Source organism: Anolis sagrei, chromosome 4 (assembly GCF_037176765.1).
Source record: "Anolis sagrei isolate rAnoSag1 chromosome 4, rAnoSag1.mat, whole genome shotgun sequence".
NCBI lineage: Eukaryota > Metazoa > Chordata > Lepidosauria > Squamata > Dactyloidae > Anolis > Anolis sagrei.
In genome coordinates this window covers 222,084,884-222,110,722 of record NC_090024.1, presented here as the reverse complement: position 1 = coordinate 222,110,722, position 25,839 = coordinate 222,084,884, and the positions used below count along the sequence as shown (strand labels likewise).

At 43.0% G+C, this 25,839-nt stretch overlaps 1 protein-coding gene and 1 long non-coding RNA gene across 3 annotated transcripts in view; both read right to left on the bottom strand.

Annotated features, from left to right (window-relative positions):
* Positions 1-18,603, bottom strand: part of LOC132772588 (uncharacterized) — a 47,450-nt gene extending 28,847 nt beyond the window's left edge. For both annotated transcript variants that reach the window (XR_010909925.1, XR_010909924.1), the window contains exons 1-2: positions 18,301-18,603; positions 7,368-7,424 (exon numbers count right to left, since the gene is read on the bottom strand). This is a non-coding gene — a long non-coding RNA (uncharacterized lncRNA). The remainder of the gene's footprint in view (positions 1-7,367; positions 7,425-18,300) is intronic.
* CEBPB (CCAAT enhancer binding protein beta) lies at positions 7,599-12,207 on the bottom strand. The gene has a single exon (XM_060772122.2). It carries the CDS (start codon positions 11,957-11,959, stop codon positions 10,889-10,891), a length of 1,071 nt encoding a protein of 356 aa, XP_060628105.2. The 5' UTR covers positions 11,960-12,207; the 3' UTR covers positions 7,599-10,888.
* Positions 18,604-25,839: the final 7,236 nt, after the last annotated feature.

Here is a 25,839-nt window from a genome sequence, read left to right as displayed (position 1 = left end):
TAATATCCAGATTATCTGATTTGATCTGGATTATATGGTAATGTAGACTCATGTAATCCAGTTCAAAGCAGATAATATGAATTATCCGCTTTGATAATTTTGATTATATGGCAGTGTAGAAGGGGCCCTAGATTCAAATCACTGCTCAGCAATGGAAACCCACTGGGTGACTTTCAACAATTCAGTCTCTCTGCATCAGAGGCAAAGGCAAACCTTCTCTGAACAAACCTTGCCAAGAAAACCTTGTGATAGGGTCCCCTTAGGGCTGCCATAAGTCAAAAATGTCTTGAAGGCACACAAGAACAATAGCAGCATTGCATGTTAGCCATAGATAATGACTATAAAAATTCCACACATAACACACAATCAGGCACTCTTAATCTTAATTTTTGTGTAAAGGGAAGAACTGAGGGGTCTTCATTCCTGAAGACAAGTTTAGTAGCCCTTTTACTGAAGCTAAGTGATTACAAGTTTGAGCAATGGTTGGAAATGAGTCTACTTGTGAACTCTATATGAGCTGCACAGTAAATTGGGATTAAAATGGATTATAACCCATAAAATCCCCCAGGCAGAAAATCGCTTCTCCAAAATGTGTGTGTGTACACACACACACACACACACATTTTGGAAATATATGTAACAAGCATGCAAACTCACTTATTATTTCTTTGTGTTCTGGCTCAGAATTATGTGATTACTTACATACTATGGCTTACAAGAAAATACATTTCAAAGTAACTTACTAGTAAAATCATACAGAGTTAATCTAGGTTTAGTGGCAGTTAAAATAAGACCTTTTTGCCATCTTGAAGGCTAACAGCTTTGTTGTAGCATAACAATTTTTTCATGAATCTGCAACACCTCTATTAATGTACTCATTTTTCTATGACACTGTTTGTTAGTTTGAGATTTATTTGGAAGGAAAAGTTAGATTTCAATAAACACAAAATGGAGCAGGAACAGCAATGTGTTGTGTTCATTTTGCTACAACAAGCTAACACAGTCTCCTCTTTGGACACTGGTATCAGATAAGTGCTGTTTAAATCTCATGCCAATGTCACAGAAATATGTATATTTTATCAGTGAATATATGTGTTTATTTTTTAATCTAGGGGGAGCAACCAAAGTTTTCATGAACAGATAAAAGTAGTAATCGAATCCCTTCAGCTCTACAAAAATGCCATAATATTCGATGTGTGTTGTATGATGCACCTTAAATGAATATTTAATTCCAAAAGTTCAGACTGAATCATATCAAATTATCTTACAAGAAATGCACTTAACTTAGAACTAATTCATACTTAAATTAATTACAACATCAATTGTACATAAGCGTATCATTAAATATGGACAGAATTTGGCAGTTTTACAATTTGATCCATACTGAAGCTTGCTTGCCCACTTTAACTTCAATAAGGAGCCAATTCAGAATATGTTGAGCAGCCAGGTGCACAATCCGCTTTGAAGTCCTGGATTAAAGAAATACTTAAATATCTCACACTGGAATCAATTAATTTTAAAAGTATTTACTTCCATTTGGAACATGCCCATAATTGTAAGATAGTTCTAAATACTTTCCCCAAAAGTTCTAAAAACATTTTAAAAGAAATATATAGAAAAGGAGTTAGAAATATCTCATGGTTTATGCAGTGTTAGGCTCAGTGGGGAAAGTTCTCAGAAGATCCTACATAAAGGAAAAGGTTTTCCCATGACATTAAGTCCAGTCGAGTCTGACTCTGGGGGTTGGTGCTCATCTCCATTCCTAAGCTGAAGAGCCAGCGTTGTCCATAGACACCTCCAAGGTCAAGTGGCTGGCATGACTACATGGAGCGCCGTTACCTTACCCCCGGAGTGATACCTATTGATCTACTCATATTTGCATGTTTTCAAATTGCTAGGTTGGCAGAAGCTGGGGCTAACAGCGGGAGCTAACGCTGCTCCCCGGATTCGAATCTGTGACCTTTCAGTCAGCAAGTTCAGCAGCTCAGTGGTTTAACCCACTGCGCCACCGGGGCAGTGAATATCATATCATATAGCAATAAGACAAAATATGAATTCAACACATATGTATACCTGTCAACATGTTCACTGGCACCTATGTTAACATAAGCTTGAGACCTTTTCAAACACCAATCAGTTACTAGAAAACCCCCAAGGGTGCTATGGATCTTGGTATAGAACATGTGGCAAGCAAAGTTTGAGTTTCCAAACCATGACATAACATGGTTTGCTCTTCAAAGAAGTAAAATAAAAATAATATGGGGCATATGGCGGCCCAGAGTAACTCCTTGGTTTCTGACTCTCTGGATTTTGTCAGAGCAAGATTGCAACATAAAGCTGCAATCCAGTAAACGGTATGCAAAACTACTTCTGTACACCTGAAAGGGCTGTTATTCCTCAACAGATTCTTCATGTGACCCATAAACGTAGATTAAAGTTGCTGTTCCAGAAATACAGGTCTCAAAACCCTGTTGGGCAGATAGACCTAGTCATTCTGTGCCCAGATCTGGGGCCTGTGTTTTGTGGCTAAGAAATCAGTATGTGAAGCAGAGACTGGGAGGAAAACATTATTTGAAAGACTATAACACCCAGAATCCTCAGCCAGCCTAGCCACAGGGTGGGGATTCTGGGAGCTGTAGTCAACCAATTCATTTTTCCAGGCTCTGATGTGGTTAAGAAGTGAGTGGAAATAAGCAAAACATGCTGGGAAAAGCCAACATAGAGCATGACACCATTTTATGCTCCCTTCCAATGTCCCATATCACAGCGCATTGCACGTACGCAACACATGCTGACTTTTCCTTTTACCAGATTGTGGCTGGAATCTTATACGCACTTAGATGGGAGTTAAGTCTCCTGAACACAATGGAACTTGCGCCTGAGAAGATATAGCTAGGATTGCATTGTAAGAAACTAAATCTGTATGTATTTATTCAGGCTTAAAGTGAATTTGACAGGACTTACTCCCTAGTAAACACAAAGAAGATTGCAACCTAAGACAAACAGTGATTGGCTATCCCTGATAATGATAGAAACTGATTTGTTATATTGGATACAATGAGTTTATATCAACAGATCATTATACCTTGAAGTCCAACTGATTAGATTTGTTTTAAAGTCTCTTTTCACAGCTATGTTTTCACATGTATTTGGCTTCTGGCCCAATACAGGGTACAGCGACTCCCGTTGAAGTCTGCATATAATTCCCAAATAGTCTCCATACCTATACACAATCCATAGAACAACACAAAGATAGTTTACCTCATCCCTTTGGTGCACATCCTTACAAACCTCCTGGCAAAGGGTTGTGGAGGTTGCAATGGCGTCCGGCAGACCCAAATGGTGGTCATGGGATTCTGACAACAGGGGCATATACTAAATCTTATAGGCAAAAGTTGAACTCTGCTCTTCCATAACTCTGTATCAGTTGCTTAAAAAACAATTTCATCAGTAAGAAATAAATCAATGAGGTCATCTTCTTTTCCTATAAGAATCTGTGTTACAGAGCACACAGACTGGGAAAGTTACATTTTGGATTTCATTTCTCAGAGGCCCCTCACTGATTGGGAGATTCTGGGAAGTACAATTTTCAAATACTAAAATATGACATAATGTGACTTCTGAGTTTTGCATCTTCAAAGGGTAGCCAGAAAAGAGTTAAATAAATGCTATAGGACAGAGTTTTTTCAACCTGGGGGTTGGGGGGGGGGTCATGAGGGAGTGACAGAGGGGTCACCAAAGACCATCAGAAAACACAGAATTTTCAGTTGGTCATGGGGGTTCTGTGTGGGAAGTCTGGCCTGTTGGTGGAGTTCAGAATGCTCTTTAATTGAACTATATATCCCAGCAACTACAACTCCCAAATGTCAAGATCTGTTTTCCACAAACTCCACCAGTGTTCACATTTGGGCATATTGAGTATTCGTGCCTACTTTGGTCCAGATCCATCATTGCTTGAGACCACAGTGCTCCCTGGATGTAGGTGAACTACAAGTCCCAAACTCAAGGTCAATGCCCACCAGACCCTTCCAGTATTTTCTGTTGGTCATGGGAGTTCTATGTGCCAAGTTTGGTTCAATTCCATCATTGGTGGAGTCTAAAATGCTCTTTGATTGTAGGTGAACTATAAATCCCAGCAACTACAGCTCCCAAGTGACAAAATCAATCCCCCAGTATTCAAATTTGGGTGTATCAGGTATTTGTGCCAAATTTGGTCCACTGAATGAAAATACATTGTGCATATCAGATATTTATATTACAATTTGTAACAGTAGCAAAGTTACAATTATGAAGTAGCAACGAACATGTTATGGTTGGGGGTCACCACAACATGAGGAACTGTACTAAGGGAATTAGGAAGATTGAGAACCACTGCTATAGGATCTGAATATCAGAGCTTAGGAGGAAGACATGCTTTAACAAACATCCATAGCATAGGACCAAAACATAGATTCACTGAGCTGAAAAAGACCACAAGGGCCATCCAGCCCAGCCCCCTTCAATGCAGGAACACACCATCAAAGCACTCCCAACATCTGATCATCCAGCCTCCATTCAAAAGCCTTCGGAGAAGGAGACTCCGGCGCTCTCTGAGGCAGCACATTCCACCTTTGAAGAGCTCTTAATTGACAGAAAGTTCTTCCTAATGTTTAGATGGAACCTCTTCGCCTGCAATTTAAATCTATTGCTCCATGGCCTAGTCCCCAGAGCAACGGGAAACAAGCTTGTCCTCTCCTCAATGTGGCATCTTTTCAAATATTTAACCATGTCCCCTCTCAGTCCTCTTTTTTTGCAAGCTAGACATACTCAGTTCCCTCAGCTGCTCTTCATAGGGCTTAGTTTCCAGACTTTTTATCATTTTGGTCGCTCTTCTCTGGACATGTTCCAGCTTGTCAATCCTTTTTTTGAATCCTTCATCCACACACACACACCGAGCATGAGTGTGCACATGTATGTACACATTGTAAACTCCAGGCACTGTTCACATTTTACAAGCAACACAGAGACAAGAGCGACAAGGCCAGGAAAGTTCAGCTTCCAGGCTTTGAGAAATCCTTCACATGATTTCTCAAAGCCTGGGAAGCACATTTGGCACCATTTTTTAAGAACATAAAGTCCGTCATTCTGTTTAGACAGTGGCCAGACAGATGTTTCTGGGAAGCCCAACAGTGGGACAGAACCATTACCCCATCCTGCCCTTACAGCCTTTGTCACTTGCTTGTGTCCACAGACATGCATCCACTTAGGCTCTGCCTGCATTCAGTCTGAATATAACACATATTTCCCCTTGAATGGCAGAATCATTAAAAAAATGAATGACAACGTAAGGCTGATGGGTTAGAAAAAGGGCAGGAGTTTTGTGCCTGAAGTCAGCATTGGAAATCCACAAGGAGCCAGAGGCTGGAGCTAATTGCCTTATTTTTGCTTGGTGCAATTAAGACAATTTGCATCTAATTTACTTTAATATGGCAGATGCTAAGCTGGGAGACAAGGATTGCACTTATTGTGCCTTCTCATCTTTCTGCTAGTGTCAAGGCTTTCCAGGACAACCCCATTGCTTAAGACTGTTCGGCAAGCCTCTAACTCAGGCATGGGCAAACTTTGGCTCTCCTGGTGTTTTGAACTTTTAACTCCCACCATTCCTAACAGCCTCAGGCCCCTTCCTTTCCCCCCTCAGCCGCTTAAGCCACTTAAGTGGCTGAGGGGGAAAACGAAGGGGCCTGGGGCTGTTAGGAATGGTGGGAGTTAAAAGTTCAAAACACCAGGAGAGCCAAAGTTTGCCCATGTCAGCTCTAACTCTTAATTTTACCCCTAAAATCTATGAATTTTAAAAGAATCTGAAAAAATACAATGAACCCGAATATCAGAGTTCACACCCTTGCTTAGACACATTTGCATATCTTAACCCAATATGCTCAATTTCACCTCAACACTGAGAATTAGAAACTTGTTTAACTACCACACTAAAATATGGGATTCTCGGAATGTAATGGGATCCTCCCCAATCACATTCTAGAAGTTGCTCTGATGGCATAGATAAGGGGTCCTCAAACTAAGGCCCGGGGGCCGGATACAGCCCTCCAAGGTCATTTACCCGGCCCTCGCTCAGGGTCAACCTAAGTCTGAAACAACTTGAAAACACACAACAACAACAATCCTATCTCATCAGGCAAAAGCAGACCCACACTTCCCATTGAAATACTAATAAGTTTATATTTGTTAAAATTGATCTTCATTTTAATTATTGTATTTTTTTAAAGTTTTTTTTTTTGCACTACAAATAAGATAGGTGCAGTGTGCATAGGAATTCATTCATGTTTTTTTCAAATTATAATCTGGCCCTCCAACAGTTTGAGGGACTGTGACTTGGCCCTCTGTTTCAAAAGTCTGAGGACCCCTGGCATAGATTGTCCACCCCTTTCTAGAAACTTTAGTTAAATCGCCCATAGTAAAGTTACTTGGAACAGCTTTCTCATGTACACGCGAAAGTGAAAGAAATTGCCCTGCACAAACTCAAATGTATTTTCCTCCACATAGAGTTCAAAACTTTCATTTTACTTCTATATCGGGGCTGCTGCAAGTTTTCCGGGCTGTATGGGCATGTTCCAGAAGCATTCTCTCCTGACATTTCACTCACATCTATGGCAGGCATCCTCACAGATTGTGAGGATGCCTGCCACACATTGAGGATGCCTGCCATAGATGTGGGTGAAATGTCAGGAGAGAATGCTTCTGAACATGGCCATAGAATCATAGAGTTGGAAGAGACCTCATGCGCCAGCCAGTCCAATCTCCTGTCAAGAAGCAGGAAAATCACATTCAAAGCACCCCCAAGAGAGGGCCACTCAGCCTCTATTTAAAAGCCTCCAAAGGAGACTGGAACACCCACAGCAACCCAGCGATTCCGGCCATGAAAGGTTTTGATAACACATACTTCTATATCCTTCCTATCAATAAGCGAAACCCATCTGAAATAGTGGGTGAATCTACACTGTAGAATTAATGCAGTTCTAAAACCATTTTAACTGCCATAGTTCAATGGTATGGAATCAGGGGAGTTATAGTTTTACAAGCCCTTTAGTATTCTCTGCCCAAATGTGTTGGTGCCTCAGCAAACTACAAATCTCATGATTCCAGAGTTTTGCCATGGGAGTTAAAATGGTCCCAAACTGCATTAATTCTACAATGCAGGTGCACTTATTGGCTCTAATCAAACCAAGCAGACATCAACGGAGCATTTGCATTAAAATCTTCACAGGCACAGGCATTACTCTCCTTTTTTAATGTTGCCTTATCCCACCCCAACATCCCACTCATATTATAATAAATCGGTATTTTGAAAATAAGGAGGGAACACAGAGACTTACTGTGCTGGTTATCTTCCAATTCTCTTGGGCTTGAAAGAATGAGCAGCAATTTTTTAGCTAGATGGTGAGAGAAATCCAGAACTTGTTTAGCTGGATAGAAGCAATGCCAGGGTTAACCAACCACCTGCATGGTGGTTCAAGACCCCCCCCCCCCCCCCCGCGCCACCGTCTCCTCTCTCCCACGAATGTAAACCTTTGTTGCTGTGAATGACTTTAAAAAACAAGCTCTCATTGTCCATCCTAGCAATAAAGTTTTATTAAAATTGTTCATTAATGCTTGGTAGCAAGAATGCATAGATCCCAAAATATACATATGTCCTTTATATATATACATATATATATAGAAATAGATCATTCTTTATCATAATAAAAAAAACCTGTAAGAACATCTTTAACAGATTACTCAATCCATGACTGACAGTTACACGAAGTTGCATCATGTGCAGCGAGCGAGCTTCCCAGCCATGTTTTAAAGATTGCATCACTCCAGACTCCCTTTCTCTCAACTTTTATGCTATTATATCTCTCTCTTTCTTTACTCCTTAAATAACACTAACATTCAACCAACAAAAAAAAGGAAAGGGGGGGGGGAGAAACAACCCTGAAAATATATCTGATCTGAACTACCATGGCTTGTGTTCGATTTGGCATCATCAGAAAAAAATATAAGTGAAGTTGTGGAGGAGGAAAATAAGGATGCCTTTGGGTGGAAATGGGCAGGAGACTCCCCCCGCCAGCCGAAGGAGTTCTAAAGCACAGTTGCAGCCAGAAAGGCTTCTCCCAACATCAGAGTGTCAATTAAAGGCACACACAAAATAAAACCATAATATAATATATATGTAAACCCTCTGGGCCTTCTCTCTCTCTCTCTCTCCCTATATAGAGATATATATCTTATAACAATTCCCGCTCCCCCTCCCCGGCTTTCCCAACTTGGGGTTCAAGTACACTGTAGAATTCATGCATTTCAGCACCTCTTTTCCTGCCATGGGATCCTGGGAGGTGTCTTTGCAAACTTCCACCTTCTTCTGGTGCCTCACTAAACTATAGACCCCAAAACTTCAGAGCATTCAGATGTGGTGTCAAAACGACATCTGGTCAGTATTGGTGCTTTCAATTTTGATTCTATGTTTTTAAATAAATATTAGACTGTCATCCCCCTTCCACAGAACTGAATAAAATCCCACATCTGCCTTGAACTGGGATATATAGCAGTGCAGACTCATGGCCCTTCCACACAGCCATGTCGCCCAGAAAATCAAGGCAGAAAATCCTACAATATCTGCTTTGAACTGAGTCATCTGAGTTCACACTGCCATATATTCCAGTTCAAAGTAGATGTGGGGTTTTATTCAGCTATGCAGAAAGAGCTTCAGATAACCCAGTTCAAAGTAGGTATGGTGGGATTTTCTGCCTTGATATTCTGGGTTATAGGGCTGTGTGGAAGGGCCCTCAATGAACTGACCCAGGGCCCTATCAAGGCAGAAAATCCCACATTTATCTGCTTTGAACTGGAATACATGGCAGTGTGGACTCATATAACCCATTTCAAAGCAGATATGGTGGGATTTTCTGCCTTGATATAGATTCTGGATTATACGGCTATGTGGAAAGGACCCAGAGGGATTGGCAGATGCCAGGTAAGTGTAATTTCTGGTTGCTTGAGCAAATTGTTATTATTTTATGGTCCTGAATTATTATTATTATTATTATTATTATTATTATTTGAAACACAAATTATTATTATTATGGTCCTTTGTTTTATCCATTTTCAGAAAAGGTTAAGAGACCACAAAAACTATGCAGTTCAAACTCCTTGCCATAAACCAAAGCACTCCTGATAGATGGCCATCCAAACCCTCCAGAGATGGAAACTCCACTGTCTTTACTTGCCTCAAGCTGTGAGGAGAGGCAGATAGCAAATAAAAGTTATTATTGCTATTGTTGTTATTATTATTATTATTAGTTCTACAGTGTGTAGATCAGGTATGGGCCAACTTGGGCCCTCCAGGTGTTTTGGACTTCAAGCCCCACAATTCCTAACAGCCTCTGGTCCTTTCCTTTTCCCCCTCAGCCGCTTAAGCAGCTGAGGGGGAAAAGGAAGGGGCCTGAGGCTGTTAGGAATTGTGGGAGGTGAAGTCCAAAACACCTGGCAGGCTCAAGTTGGCCTGATACATGCTCAACTCCCTAAGGTGCTAATCTCCTCTTTGGCAGACCTTGGGAAACTGCAGCTCCCAGGTTCTAGCAGCATCGAGCCATGGCAGTCAAAAGTGGTCTCCAACTGAACTGAACCACTGGGTTGTTGTGAGTTTTCCGGACTGAACGGTCATGTTCCAGAGGTCTCACCACCTCTGAGGATGCCTGCCATAGATGCAGGCGAAATGTCAGGAGAGAATGCTTCTGGAACATGGCCATACAGCCTGGGAAAGCAACCCAGCAACCCAGGGCCCTTCCACACAGCCTTATCTCCCATAATATCAAGGCAGAATAACCCACAATATCTGCTTTGAACTGGGTTATTTGAGTCCACACTTCCATATATCCAGTTCAAAGCAGATAGCGTGGGATCTTATTCAGCTGTGTGGAAGGGGCCCCAGTGATTCTGGCCACGAAAGCCTTTGACAACACATTGAACTGAATCAATTCCACAATGTACAAACTTCTCTTGGTGATAGTATGATAGCTGGGTCCGGAAGCTCTGAGCATTGTGCACATTCCGCAATGGCGGATGCGGATAAGGGAAGGGGAGAGCAGAACACTGACGCTGGGAATATACTTAGTAGTTGCATTTGGTGGAAGGACAGAAAGGAGGGGAGAGTTAGGATAAGGTTTCGGGTTAGGGTTTGGGGTAGGGTTAGGATTAGGGGTTAGGAGCTAGGCTTAGGGTAAGGTTTAGGGTTTGGGTTAGGATTAGGGTTTGGGCTAGGATTAGGGGTAAGGGTAAGGTTTTGCATAAGGGTTAGGGTTTTACCATTAAAGAACTCTTACATTCCTTCTATAATATCTGTGTTTGTTCTGCGTTGCGCAAACAGTGCTCCCAAAGGAGCAGAAACAGCGTAAGGCTCAGAGCTTCGGACCCAGCTATCATACTATCACCTTCTCTCTGCCATGCGCTTTGGACTTCAGCTCCCAGGACTAATGTGCGGGGAATTTGGGCGCTGAAGTCCAACATGCTGGGCCGGGAAGAGTTTGAGAAAGTAGTCTAAAGGAGGCCTCCTTGGAGAAGAAGGGAAGGCAGGAAGAAAGGCAACACAACAAATCCACAAACCCCAAACTTTTCCATAGAATCACAGAGTTGGAAGAGCCCTCATGGGCCACCCAGTCCAACCCCCTGCCAAGAAGCAGGAAAATGGCATTCAAAGCACCCCCGACAGATGGCCCTCCAGCCTCTGTTTCTGCATTCCACTCTGGAGGAGGAAGAGCCCTTTTGGCTTCTCTTTTTGGCATCCTTTGCCCCCCCCCCTCCTCTCCCCAATCCCTTTCCCAGCAGGGAGTCCAAAGGGAGGCCGAGTCTCCGCGGGCTAGCAGTGCCCGGCGTTGGCCAAGAGGGGCTCGGGGAGCTGCTTGAACAAGTTCCGGAGGGTGCCGAGCTCCCGGGAGAGCTGCTCGACCTTCTTCTGGAGCCGCTCGTTCTCGGCGGTGAGCTCGAGCACCTTGTGCTGCGTCTCCAGGTTGCGCATCTTGGCCTTGTCGCGGCTCTTGCGGACGGCGATGTTGTTGCGCTCGCGCCGGATCTTGTACTCCTCGCTGTGCTTGTCCAGGGACTTCTTGGACTTGCTCTTCCCGCCGCCGCCGTTGCTCCCTCCTCCCGAGGCCGCGTAGTGGTTGCCTCCGGACTTGGAGGAATCCGAAGGGTTGGGGGTCCCCGGCGGGCTGGAGGAAGAGGCGGTGGAAAGGTTCCCGCTGCTCCCGCTGGGCACCGACTGGTAGCCCAAGTAGGAGCGGACGGCGCTGCCGTAAGGCGAGGAGAGGCCCCCGAGGGCCGCCGCGCCTCCCCCGCCGGCGTCCTCCTTGCGCGGGCCGGCTTTGCACGAGTCCAAGTGCTCGAAGACGGGCTCCACTTTGGTCTCCACCATGTGAGGCGAGAAGCAGCCCAAGAGAGAGGCCTTCTGGCCCTGGTGGAGGTGCGGGTGGTGGCTATGCTTGGCCAGGCTGATGTAGGTGTAGTCGGGGTGCTGCTGCTGCTGCTGCTGGTGCTGCTGCTTCTTCCCGGCTTTGTAGTCCTGCTCGGAGAAAAGGTCGGAGAGGAAGTCCGGGTTGCTGCTGCTGCTGCTGTTGTGGTTGTTGCCGGAGGGAAGCGGCTCGAAGTTGCCCCCTGCCGTGGCCGCGGGTGGAGGAGGCGCGTGCTGGTGCGGGTGCTGCGAGGCCAGCGGGTCCAGGTAAGGGCTGAAGTCGATGGCCCGCTCGTGCTCGCCCAGGCTCAGCTCGGACATGGGCCGCGGGGCCCCCACGGGCCCTCCCCGCGCGTGCAGCTTGCTCACGGCCGCCGGCAGACAGTCCGTCTCGTAGTAGAGGTTGGCCACTTCCATGGATTTAAAGGCCGAGGGCGGGAGAGGGAGGCATGCCTGGTCCCAGGCCACCAGGCGTTTCATGAAAGCTCCCAAAGCCCCGAGTCCACGCAGGGAGGGAGCGAGGGAGGGAAGGGGAGCCGCCTCTCTCTAAACCCTCTCTTTCGTCCTTCCCTCTCCCTTGCTCTTTCCTTTCCTCCCAAGGTTTCACGCTGCCTCCTTCCCTTTCTCTTCCTCCTCTTCCTTCTCCTCTTTGCTCTCCTCCTCTCTGGACTTTGTTGGGAAAGTGCCTTGGCGCGCGGGTCTTTATAGGGGCGGCGCGTCCCATGGCAACCGCCACACGTCACGGGCCCGCACGCGCCGCCCGCCTCCCTCCTGCTTTCCTCAAGCCTTCCCTCCTTCCTTTCCTTGCAGAAGGAGGGACGCCCAAGGAGCCCGGCGCGCCTCTACTGCGCCTGCGCAGAGGGCTGGCCCAAGGGGGAGGCTCCCCAGCTCTTGGCGACGCCTCCCGTCCCGGGACACCGCCTCCGAGGTCTCTGAACCCGCACGGGCTCAACTCTCCGCGGATTGCCACTTATAGGATCGTATAATAGTGTCCATTATCTACAAATGCAAAAAATCAAGACTCAAGGTTGGGAATGTCTGTATATGTGTATCACATTCACTTATTCCAAAAATCAAGGTGTGTGTGTGTGTATATATATATATATATCTATATATATCTATATATATCCATTCTGTATAGGATAGTATAATAGTGTCCATTATCTACAAATGCAAAAAATCAAGACTCAAGGTTTGGTATGTGTGTGTGTGTATCACATTCACTTATTCCAAAAATCAAGGGGTGTGTGTGTGTATGTGCCAGCATGTGTGTGTGTATACACACATACAAATTCCCACCTTGATTTTTGGAATAATTGAATATGCGTTATATGTATACACACCCACTCAGTTTGGGAATGTCTGTATATGTGTATCACATTCACTTATTCCAAAAATCAAGGTGTGTGTGTGTGTGCCAGCATGTGTGTGTGTATGTGTGTGTGTGTATCCATTCTGTATAGGATAGTATAATAGTGTCTATTATCTACAAATGCAAAAAATCAAGACTCAATGTTTGGTATGTGTGTGTATATCACATTCACTTATTCCAAAAATCAAGGTGTGTATGTGTGTGTGCCAGCATGTGTGTGTGTGTGTGTGTGTGTATACACGGATACAAATTCCCACCTTGATTTTTGGAATAATTGAATATGCGTTATTCAACACACCCACTCCTTGATTTTTTGGACTAATTGAATATGCACGTTTATATATAGATAGGTAGATAGATAGGTAAAGGTGAAGGTTTTCTCCTGACCTTAAGTCCAGTCGTGTCTGACTCTGGGGGGTGGTGCTCATCTCCATTTCTAAGCTGAAGAGCCAGCATTGTCCATAGACACCTCCAAGGTCATATGGCCGGCATGACTGCATGGAGCGGTACCTATTGATCTACTCATATGTGCATGTTTTCAAACTGCTAGGTTGGCAGAAGCTGGGATTAACAGCAGGAGCTCACCACACTCCCCGGATTCAAACCTGCGACCACTGTCATTACTTGCAACTCTCCTCAGCTTGCCACTATTCCATTCTGTATAGGATAGTATAATAGTGTCCATTATCTACAAATGCAAAAAATCAAGACTCAAGGTTGGGTATGTGTGTGTGTATCACATTCACTTCTTCCAAAAATCATGCTGTGTGTGTATGTACACGCATACAAGTTCCCACCTTGAGTTTTTGGAATAATTGAATATGCATGTTTTATATGTATGTATGTATGTATGTATGTACATATCAGATAGATAGATAGATAGATAGATAGATAGATAGATAGATAGATAGAGTCGTATCTGACTCTGGGGGGTGGTGCTCATTTCCATTTCTAAGCCAAAGAACTGGCGTTGTCTGTAGATACCTCTACAGTCATGTGGCCGGCATGACCGCATGGAGTGGTACCTATTGCTCTACTCACACTTCCAAGTTTTCGAACTGTTAGGTTGGCAGAAGATGGGGCTAACAGTGGGAGCTCACCCCGCTCCCCAGATTCAAACCTGCAACCTTTCATGTTTATACATATTCAAATATTCCAAAAATCAAAGTGGGAATGTGTGTGTGTGTGTGTGTGTACATATATTTCAATTCAATTATTCCAAAAATCAAGGTGGAAATATGGGTGTATGATTCCAAAATTCAAGGTTGCAATGTTTAATTTTTTGTGTTCGATTTTAGCCTGTTCTTGTAAGCCGCTCCGAGCCCCAGGGGAGTGGCGGCATATAAGTTCAAATAATAAATAAATAAATATATTATTTTATTCCAACCTTTGTCTTTGCATTTGTCTATCATTTAGACATTATTTTGCTACCTTATCTGCCCCGCCCCCAAATATCCACAGGTTCTGCATCCATAGATCTGACCAAAAATGTATATCCAAGCTTGGTTTTTGCATTTTAATGGACACCAATATCATTGCATAGGGTGGGCCACATCATGTAATGCATTTTTCATATGTGAATGATAGGGGTCCCCTGATGGTGCAGCAGGTTAAACCGCTGAGCTGCTGAACTTGCTGACTGAAAGGTTGGTGGTTTGAATCTGAGGAGCAGGGTGAGCTCCTGCTTCTGCCAACCTAGCAGTTAAAAAAAACATGCAAATGTGAATATATCAATAGGTACTTCTTCTGCGGGAAGGTAACGGCGCTCCATGCAATCATGCCGACCAAAGACAACGCCAGCTCTTTGGCTTAGAAATGGAAATGGAGCACCATCCCCCAGAGTCGGACATGACTAGACTTAATGTCAGGGGAAACCTTTGCCTTTTCTATGGTGTTATTAAATATGTAACCCTCTTTATGACTTTTGGCTACCCTGTTTATAATGTGAGTTGTATATAATAGGAACCAAATCCCAGTAGATACCGAGGGCCACTGAAATAAAAACAAGATGTGGTTTGATGGCAGAGCGTGGGGGGAGGTCATTTCCTCAAGCATAAGATCCAAGGAGGAAAACGTTGCAACTTCTCTGCCTGAGAGTCTGTTTTCTTTGATGTGGGAGAGATCTTTGCAAGTGACTTTGGACAGACAGATCCATTTGGAGCACAGATTGGAAAAGGCACCATCAATTTGGCATCGTTCTACTTTTTAAGAAAGAAAGGATAAAATAAGAATTGTCTTTAGTATTGTTCATGTGGCAGAGTTGTCCTACCAAGCTCAATGGGAATTTATTTATGTGTCCTAATAGGAAGTGATGGGCAATGGAATATGCTGCCTTCTCAGAGAGTGGTGGAGTTTCATTCTCTGCAGGTTTTTAAGCAGAGGCTGAATGGCGATCTGTCAGGGGTGCTTTCATTATATGTTCCTTCGTGACAGAATGGGTTGGACTGGATGGCCTTTGTGGCCTCTTTCAACTCTATGACTTCATGAAATACACCTAAGACCACTGTGCCAGTGGGTCGCAATATGTTGAGGCCTCCGCAAAGTTACTTTCTAGAGAAGGTCTAGTGGTAGCTGTAGCTCAAAGAGGAACTTGGCCAATCTCTGGTGAAGAGGAAGTCCCATTGGAAACTGGCACACCCAGCATTCTATTCCTGGAGAGTGGAGATGTCAGGAATTTGGAAGAAGGGGAGAAATGCAATACCTGGCATGCACTCTCTGCCCTTCTTGCTAGATACTGTTCTGAGTGGGAGCCGTGGTTGCGCAATGGGTTAAACCCTTGTGCCAACTGACTTGAAGATCTGAAGGTTGGCAGTTCGAATCTGCAAGTTGGAGTGAGCTCCTGTCTGTCAGCCCCAGCTTCACATGCAGGGACAAGAGAAAAGCCTCCCATAGGATGGTGACACAGCCGGGCCTTCCCAGGGCAACATCCTTGCAGACGGCCAGTTCTCTTACACCAGAAGCGACTTGCAGTATATTCTCAATTCACTTCTGACACAATTAAAAAAAACTGTTCTGAGTCCACAAGTAAATGGATCCAGTTCACCAAATTTGTCGTAGTTTCCTTTATGTGTTTCAGGCCGCAGTTCAAAACATGCTTGCTTGCAGTCTTCCACCAACCTTATTGCTATTGTTTTGTACCTTCAAATAATTTTCGACTTCTACTGTTTTTTCTTGGAAAGACTTGTCCAGAGAGGGTTTTCCTTTTCCTTCCTCCAAGATTGAGAGAGTGTGAGTTGCCCAAGAACCTTACTGAGTTTCTAGGTAAAGCAAAGGTTCAAACCCTAGTCTTAAGCACAACACCCCAAACTACTACATCAGCTCCCATTACGCCAGATAAACATAGTCATGGCAAATGGGAACGATGGAGTTGTTAGTCCAACAGGACACCAAACTGGGAAGGAACTAAGATCCATCAAATGTAATTGAACTCATTTTGGAATAAGCGTGTAGAGTGTGCTTTCAAGAAGGATGAATTGAAACGCTCCAATAATGAGAGGTCTAGTAACAAACAGGGAAGGGTCCAAGAGTCAAAATTAAAATATTTGGTTTTTAACTGACCAGGGAAAACAGAAGCCCTTTCCACTTCAGAACTCTTCATTTATTTATGGTTTCTTATTCAGTTGTAGATACCCACCATAAAGGAAAAGGAAGATGATTTGGGTAAAGAAGCCATATTAGCACCTGAATTCAAAACAAAATATAATAAAATATTTTTCTTAAAAGTGAGACTTTGGAATTGATTAGAAATTATCGGCACTTAATTTTATGTTCTATTGTTTAATGAGACAGAGAGGTATCGAGACAAGACATGTCTGGACAGGTCTAATTAGAAAGACCTTTTCCTTAATCCCAGATTGGGGTGTGAGATGATAAGGAGATAGAGCGAGCAACATGCATGCACCCATTCAGAGGAACATCATTCTTCTGAGATTGCTTCATGTGTTTCTTGGCTGTGCTTCAGTAATGAAAACCGGTTCTGGTGCTGGTTCTGCAGAGCTCTTGGGTTGCTCCAAAAAGGAGCAGCAGAACTCACTATTTCTATTAGTAGGGCCAATTTGTTTTCCCTTTTCCTTTGGAAAAGCTTGGAATCAGGTCCTAAAAAGCTACTGATAGGCTCTAAACACAGCACGCAGGCTCCGGCAAAGATCTCTCCCTTCTCTAGCACAAAAAAGTGGTTTGTACTGAGACTGGATCTACACTGGCCTATATCCCAGGATGTCAACTCAGATCATCTGCATGTGGAGCTCCTGGTGGCGCAATGAGTTAAACCCTTGTGCCGGCAGGACTACTGACTGACAAGTCAGTGGTTCAAATCAGTGGAGAGTGCGTTGAGCTCCTTCTGTCAGCTCCATCTCCCCATGTGAGGACAAAAGAGAAACCTCCCACAAGGATGGTATTTATTTATCATGTCAGGGGCAGACCAAACAAATTGCATTGCATTTTTTAACAAACAAACAAACAAAACACAAAGTTTGCAAGCTTGGTAGTTGATTAAATGTCCTTTGACCAGTAGCTGGCCACTTGGAGTGCCTCCGGTGTTGCTGCAAGAAGGTCCTCCAATGTGCATGTGGCAGGACTCAGGTTGCATTGCAGCAGGTGGTCTGTAGTTTGCTCTTCTCCACACTCGCATGTCGTGGATTCCACTTTGTAGCTCCATTTCTTAAGATTGGCTCTGCATGTTGTGGTGCCAGAGCGCAGTCTGTTCAGTGCCTTCCAAGTCACCCAGTTTTCTGTGTGCCCAGCGGGGAGTCTCTCATTTGGTATCAGCCATTGATTGAGGTTCTGGGTTTGAGCCTGCCACTTTTGGACTCTCGCTTGCTGGGGTGTTCCAGTGAGTGTCTCTGTAGATCTTAGAAAACTATTTCTTGAACATGAAAAAAATCTGCTTATCTCAGATGATCTGGCAGTGTAGACTCATCCAGTCCAAAGCATATAATCTGGGATCAGATCCTGGGATATAGGGAAGTGTAGATGGGGCATGAGTCCATCTACTCCAATTCTATCTACTCTGATGGGCAGCAATGACTCTCCAAGGTTTCAGGCAGGATGTTTTCCTACTGCTTTCTGGAGATCCCTGTCTTGCTTTGATGGTTTCCCTGCTTAGCCTCAGAAAGCAAATTAGGTCCTCAACATAAGAAACTACCCTTATGCTAAAACAGACCCTTTGTCTATCCAGTATTGTCAACTCTGACTGATAACCATGATTCTTTAGGGGTTCAAGGAAGATAGTTTTTTGTACATTCGTGATATCCCCTGGTAATCCAACATTCCAAGTATGAAGCAAAGCTGATCTTGCTTCACTTCTGGAATCAAATGAAAGCAGACATATTACGTGCCAAAGTAGTCACTTCTTTGCTTTACGGTCACGAGGGTTTGCACTAAGCTATTGAAGAGTTTTTGCATGCCTTCATGTCTGTTTCAAGCTATGGTGTCCCTTAGGTGAACTTACCACAAGGTTTTCTTGGCAAGATTTCTTCAGAAAAGTGTTGCCATTCCCTTCCTTTGAAGCCGAGGGTGTGTGACTTGCCCAATGGATATCATGCCCAAGTGAGGATTTGAACTCTGGTCTCCAAAGTCATAGTCCAGTGCTCAAACCACTGTACTACCCTGGCTTGTAGCCTGTTTTAAATGCCCATTGAGTTGGAGAGGGCAGTGACCTTCAAAGGCTTCGTGCAGCCCTGGTGAACGTTTGCAATCTCTGCCATTGAGACTTGTGAAGAGGGAGTGCCATTACTTGAAGTAATGAACCCTAATGTCCCATCTAATTAACGACACCCACCTTGGAGAGGCAAGCGTATATTTTCCCCTCCTTGACTCCCACATTTACCTGTTTACAAGAAGGTGACTCAGTTCCAGCGTAAAGGACACCAATTTGAAGCAAAACATATCATTAAAAGCAGTGGGAGTGTCCCATGCCTGAGCAAAAGACAGCCCAGCACTGGAGAAAAGAAAGAGAAAAATGGTTTTACATCTCAGAATAATGTGAAGCAATCCTGCGGTGTGAGAAACAGTGTAACGTTAAGCCAGAGGAACAGGTATTGCATTATGCGACTCAAACAGTCAACTGTTAGGAAGGCTCAAACCTCAGAGCTTTAAAAAGAGGAAGAATTCAAAAATTGGGCAGTTCAGCCTTGCAGTCCTTCACTTGTCAGACCCATTTTCGTTGTTGGAAGGATAATTATGTACCAGGACTAGAAATCTACCTGGGGTTGTTAGCATAGGATTTGACTTTGTGGCATAGACTCTTCCACACAAACATTCACACACATTCTCTTTTAAAAAAATATGGTTCTAGTCCTTATGACATACTTTCACAGAGAGAGAAAGCACTTGGAAGTACTTAATGCTCCATTTGTAAAAGGTTAAAAAAAAGCTTGCAAAGTGTGCAAGCTGTAAATCTGGCAAACATTTTCCAGTGTCCATATTAGGATCATTTCAGTTTCATCCACTTCTCTTCTAAGGAACATTCATATTATTAATTGTATTTATTCATGGGATTTACATTGCTACACAGCTTACGCAGTAGTTCAGGTACAAACTTTGATATTTTTTTCCCTTTTGGTGGTAAGATTGAAAATAAAAGAATTCTAAGTGTGAATAATTTTCAGAGTGTCCGTCTTGCGAAGATTGGAAATGGGGAAGGAAGGAAAATTATTGCTCATTGGACAGCAGTATTCTTATTGCCCTCAGTTCCCTCATTTTGCTCCCCACAGTCCAGTGGTTCCCAACCTTTTATTGGACAATAAACCTCTTGACCAGGGTCCACTTGAACAGAGACCACTTTGACCAGGGACCACTCTCCAACATGAGTAACAAAAGGGTTACAAATCAATTTTGGTCAACTTTAGATTCAGTTTGGTTATTTGAGGTGCTGATTCAGAAAATTGCATTGGATAGAACACAACAGCTCTAGTTTCTGATACAGAATATATGCCATCCAGTAGTCGCCATCTGCTCACCCAGAGAAAACCATATTTAATAATCTAGAATTGATGTAGTAGTGATAATCCTTTGTAGGCAGCCATCCTCTCCCCTTCCGACATCCCTGTTGCCTCGACACTGTAAGAGGGCTTTGTGAAACTAATCAGTCTCGTTGCTGCCTGATTTCAAGGCAATGGTGTAGTAATGGTGGTTTTCTATTTTTTGTCATTGGAATAATCATGAAAAATAAACGTGTGCTGGGGAAAACTGGCTGCAGATAGAAAAGCTTCATTTGTAAATACAGCAGTAAAATTCACACAAGTCATTTTGGAGGTTTGATGTCTACTTGTCAAGTGAGATCACTGTTTAGCATTTTGAGAGGAAAAATTCTTAAATACAATAATTAACAGCAACATGTTTAATTGGAAATAAAGCTTCTTCACCCAGGGTGGTTCAAAATGTTATTATTCAAGTCTACTCTCATGACCTGACCTTTATTGATTTCATATGGTTCATACTTTGATTGAGAATTTTTTTTGCATGTCCCAAAGCTACCAACAGAAGCTATACATTTCCAAAGCTGTGAGAGTTTGGGAGGAAAATAAAACGAATTGAAACATGCATACACTTGTAAAATGCACATATGTTTTAAAAAAGCATAAACAAATAAAATGCACATCCCTTTATCCAGAGAGGAAAAGAGTCTCTCTATCCCATGCCTGGGCAAACTTTGTCCCTCCAGGTGTTTTGGACTTCAACTCCCAAAATTCTTAACAACCTCAGGCCCTTTCCTTTTCTTCCTCAGCCGCTTAAGTGGCAAAACACCTGAAGGGACAAATTTTGCCCAGGCCTGCTCTTTCCAATGTGAAGCATAGACAGAATGAGAATAACAAGGGGGAAATGGGGAAAATCAATGAGAAAAGGACCGTCAACTTTCTCTGATTCCTAACTGCTGCCTTCTTTCTGTTCACTGGACCAAAACATTAAAAGAACATTCAGAGTACCTGAAAGAAAGTTAATCTCATGGATTTCACTGGTGGGCAACTTGACCTTGCAGTCCTGGATGTGTTACCATCCTGTGGGATGCTTCTCTCGTGTCCCTGCATGGAAAACTGGAGCTGACAGGTGGGAGCTCCCCCATCTCACAGATTTGAACCACTGACCTTCAGACCAGCAGTTCAGCCAGCACAAGGGTTTAACCCATTGCACCACCGTGGCTCTTTATAGATTAGATGATAGGTAGGTAGATAAGTAGATGCTCATATATATATGGCAGATACATATATAAATAGTAAGAAAGAGATTTTGTAGATATCCTTAATTGCAGTTAACAGATTCATAACAAAGTGCATCATTGTACACTGTAGAATTAAATTAGTTTGGCACTGCTTTAACTATCAAGTCTCAATGCTATAGAAACATAGATGCTCTAGTTTGCTGAAGCAAAGAAGGCTAAAGACTATAAAATTGCAAATCCTAGAAGTCCATAGCATTGAGCCATGGCACTTAAAGTGATGTCAAACTGCATTCATTCTATGGTGTGGATGCACTTTCTGTGAAGTTGGTAATGTTGAGGTTTTGTTGTCCTTTTCTTTGGATACCTAATCTCTATTTCTGAATTTGGAACTTCAATACTAGACATTTGAGGATTGAATTAAAGCTTTATGAAGGAGGCAGAACTCTAATGGGGTGGCAATGCTCTCCTTTTCTGCTTGCATTTTCTACAGTCCTAAAATATTGACAGCACACTGTAAGAGAAAAAAAATAATGGGATTTCTTCAAAAGAGATGTTAGTATTCCTCTCCCCTTTCTTTCCCCAGCCTGGATGGTGCTCGTCTGTCATTTAAATCCATCCTGCATTAGGCTCCCCTCTGATCTGTCCCTCTCCCCCTTGGTCAGGTTGCGCAAGCTGGGCCTTATCTGGCCAGAGGATGCTCTTTGCCCTCCAAAAGTGCAGGAGAGACGTCATCTAGCCAATAGGCAGCTCCAGTCTATTGCCTCGGGGGACAACATGACCAAAATGCCTTCCGCCTGTACAAAAAGAAAAAGAAATCCTGTGCAGCAGAAAGGTCAAAGAAGGAGTTGCATGTCAGCTTTGGTGGTGGTGGTGGAGGAGGAGGAACTGTCGGCCAGTCTAAGTCATGCTTCCTGCGTGTTTTCTCTATAGGCACGGAATGGAATTTTTAGATCATTCACTCAGAGCTTGGAGATATTACTTCTGTGGAATACAGCTCCCAGAATCTTGATCAAGCAATTTAACATAGGATCATATCATTGATGCAAAAATATGCATAGACTAGGGTTGCCAGATCTCAAGGCCAGAGTCACCAGTTTTCATGAATCACCTCCAGGAAAGAGATCAAGGTCTACATTCACCTCCTGTGTAAAGTATTGGGTGCAATTTGTTCTCTCTGTGTGTTTGAATGACAAGCTGTGAGCAACTATGATTAGTACTACTTAATGCATAACATTTACTGATCAAAAAGCACCGGAGCCTCCGGTGGCACAATGGGCTAAAGCCTTGAGCTGGCAGAACTGAAGACCGACAAGTTGGAGGTTCGAATCCGGGGAGAGCACGAATGAGCTCCCTCTGTCAGCTCCAGCTCCCCGTGTGGAGACATGTGAGAAGCCTCCCACAATGGTAAAACATCAAGGCATCCCCTGAGCAACATCCTTGCAGACTGCCATTCTCTCACACCAGAAGTGACTTACAGTTTCTCAAGTCACTCCTGACACACACACACACACAAATCAGGAAGCATCACGGGGCCCCAGATTTGGGCCCCCGAGTCAAATCTGAACTGGACACATATGAAGCAAACACACAAAGAGCACAATGCATGTGCACAGAGTTGTAAATCATGCCACATACTATATCTAAGATTTCCTTTTCTCTGGGCAATGCAGCATCCCAAACCCACCCATGCCCTGAGAGTTCAATAGAGCTTATTCCCAACTAAGTATAGATCAACAGCCTTATATGATCTTAACTCTAGTCTGGAGAGTTTGGTGTACTTCATGTCCCATCATCCCTCATGATGGGAGTATGGTGGCTAAAAGTGATGGCAGCTGCGGTTCAACCACATCTGGAGAGCAATATCTTTTCCAAATTATCTGTATCCTTTCTCTAGATATGGTAAAGTTATCTTGTTGGATCCAGATTTAATTGTACTTGAGACGCAACCTCTTGTCAATGGGACTTGTCAATTGTGATTTAAATCCTATTCATTCCCATTGATATATTTTAAGTATGGATAAGTCTGGATCTAATTCGTAGTGCACTCTTACTCGTGTCTACAAATGCTGAACATATTTCATTCATTCACTGTCCATTTCATCTACTGAAAAAACAATAGAGCATTTCTGGATTTATTATAGGGGAGTGAAAATAAATATAACATACCTGAAAAGATATTCACCCATTACAGAAGCATTATGAAATGCCTATCTGCTATTCCAATCCTAGACATAATTATTCAGAAGTAAAATCCGCACTAGAATAAAGAATAGTCTCACACTCAAACTACTACAGCATGCTGGCTCTCGATTGATGCCTTACATTTTGGATACTGAAGATTCAGAATTATTCAGTGATAAAGAAAGAAAGAAAATATATTCTAGCTGGCTGGAAATTCAACTGCAGTATACATGGGGCCATGTTCCTGAATGTTCTGTGGAAAAAGGAAATCCTATTGAAGTTAGCAATGTATGCCATCAGTTACTATAGAGGACCTAAAAGAATTGTAGAGAGGTAGCTTCTCCAGCGTGACTGTACAATAACGTCCTGCAGAAGCATACTATAATATCCTATTTCTGAAGGATCCAGAAAGTTCCTAGAGAAGATATATTTTGTTGGATGCGGGTAGGCAAAACCAGAAGTACTGGTCCAGTCAGTATGGGGGCCAAACTGTGGGGAGTTTGAGGTGTAATCTTTTTTTAAAAAAAACCAATTGATTGTGTATGTTGTGTATCATGATTTTTGTTGAAGTAAACAATGGAGGGGGGGTTGACAATAGAAGGCAACACAACAGAAGGGAACTGGAATAAAGGTGGGGATGAAACGAAAGATGGAGGGATGATTGCAGTTACTTATACAAAGACTTCATTTCAGTAGGACAGAGGTACTGGAAGAATGTGTGAATTCTTCAATGGCAGACCTCTGTGAATCCATTCCAGGTTTTCAAATTTGCAATAAGGGACCATCAAAATTAATGACAGACAGGGATGACAATTAGAAAACAGGTATTAACAATTTTGTGTTCTACCTAAATAAGTAAAAGTCTTTATTTCAATTAATTTAGTCATGTGTTTCTCTGTAAAATGAACCCATCATCCACATTCATTAATTACATTTCTGTCTTTGTGAAGGATCCACATTCAAAATATACATGATTTGCAGGGCAGGGAAGATCCCTCTCTCTGTCTCTCTCTCTCTCTCTCTCTCTATATATATATATATCTATATATAGGTAGGGAACCCCTGATAGCACAGTGGGTTAAAGTGCAAAACTGCTGAACTTGCTGACTGAAAGGTCACAGGTTTGAATCCAAGGAGCGAAGTGAGCTCCCACTGTTAGCCCCAGCTTCTGACAACCTAGCAGTTCAAAAACATGCAAATGTGAGTAGATCAATAGGTACCTCTAAGGTAGGAAAGTAACGGCGCTCCATGCAGTCATGCTGGCTACATGACCTTGGAGGTGTCTACGGACAACGCTGGCTCTTCGGCTTAGAAATGATGAGCACCAACCTCTAGAGTCGGACATGACTGGACTTAATATCAGTGGTAAACCTTTAACCTATATATAGGTAAAGGTAAAGGTTTTCCCCTGACATTAAGTCTAGTCGTATCCAACTCTGGAAGTTGGTACTCATCTCAATTTCTAAGCTAATGAGCCAGTGTTGTCAGTAGACACCTCCAAGGTCATGTTGCCAGCATGACTGCATAGAGCTCTGTTACCTTCCCGCCAGAGCGGTACCTATTGATCTACTCACATTTGCATGTTTTTGAACTGCTAGGTTGTCAGAAGTTGGGGCTAGCAGTGGTAACTCACCCTGCTCCCACAAACCACCTCTTCAAACCACTAACCTTTTGGTCAGGAAGTTCAGCAGCTCAGTGGTTTAACCCGCTGTGCCACCGGGGGCTCCAACCCTCAGTTCAACCCTCAAATAGGGGACATGTGTCACAATAAGGTACAGCTCCCAGTCCCAAGGGACATGTCCTAACCCAGCATGTGTAGTATGGGACAGAATGCAAAATTAAATATTCACTGGACAGGCCAAATCTATGTTTTTGTGAATCTTATATTCTGACTTTTTCTCCAATAGAACCTAATTAATCTCACAATATGTATTAGAATAATGTAAATTAATTAAAACCTTGTAATTTTTCAATTTTTTTAAAAAGCCACCATATTGTTGCTGGTGTTGTTGTGTGCCTTTCAATCAGAGATCGAGACAGTCATGTTTCTTCTCTTGTGTGATTTCTAACATCTACATGCCTTGATTTCATCCTGGTTTCATCCTGGGATGCTTTTGCACACTATTCAGAAACTTCATCAAATCCAAAATGATGTAGGGCTAGTAACAAGAAACACACAACTCTGCTTTTGATACAGGCTATCAGTTCATTTCCTGGCACAATTCACAGTGCTTGTTATGACCTATAAAGCAGTATATGATGAAAATCCAGCCTATATGGAAGACTTGGAGAAGTTACGAGTCTGTCTCATGCAGAAGTTTGTTTTGCTTTTTTCATTGAGGTATATTGGATTTTGATCACTTCAACAATTTTTTACAACAGTTTTAAATTCTTACTTTTAATATGATTGTTTCATTGTCTTTTAAAATTTCGTATTAACCATTATTTCAGCAGCAGCATCAAATCGACTTTGACTTATGGCAACCCATTAATGAGAGACCCTCATGGGACCTTATCAATAACCCTGCTTGGGTCTTTCATGATATGTTTAAAGTATGACAGTCTGAATTTAGTCATCTTGTCTTCTGAGGGGGAGTTCAGTCTCAATTTGATCTTGGACCCATTTATTTGCTTTTTTGCAATTCATGC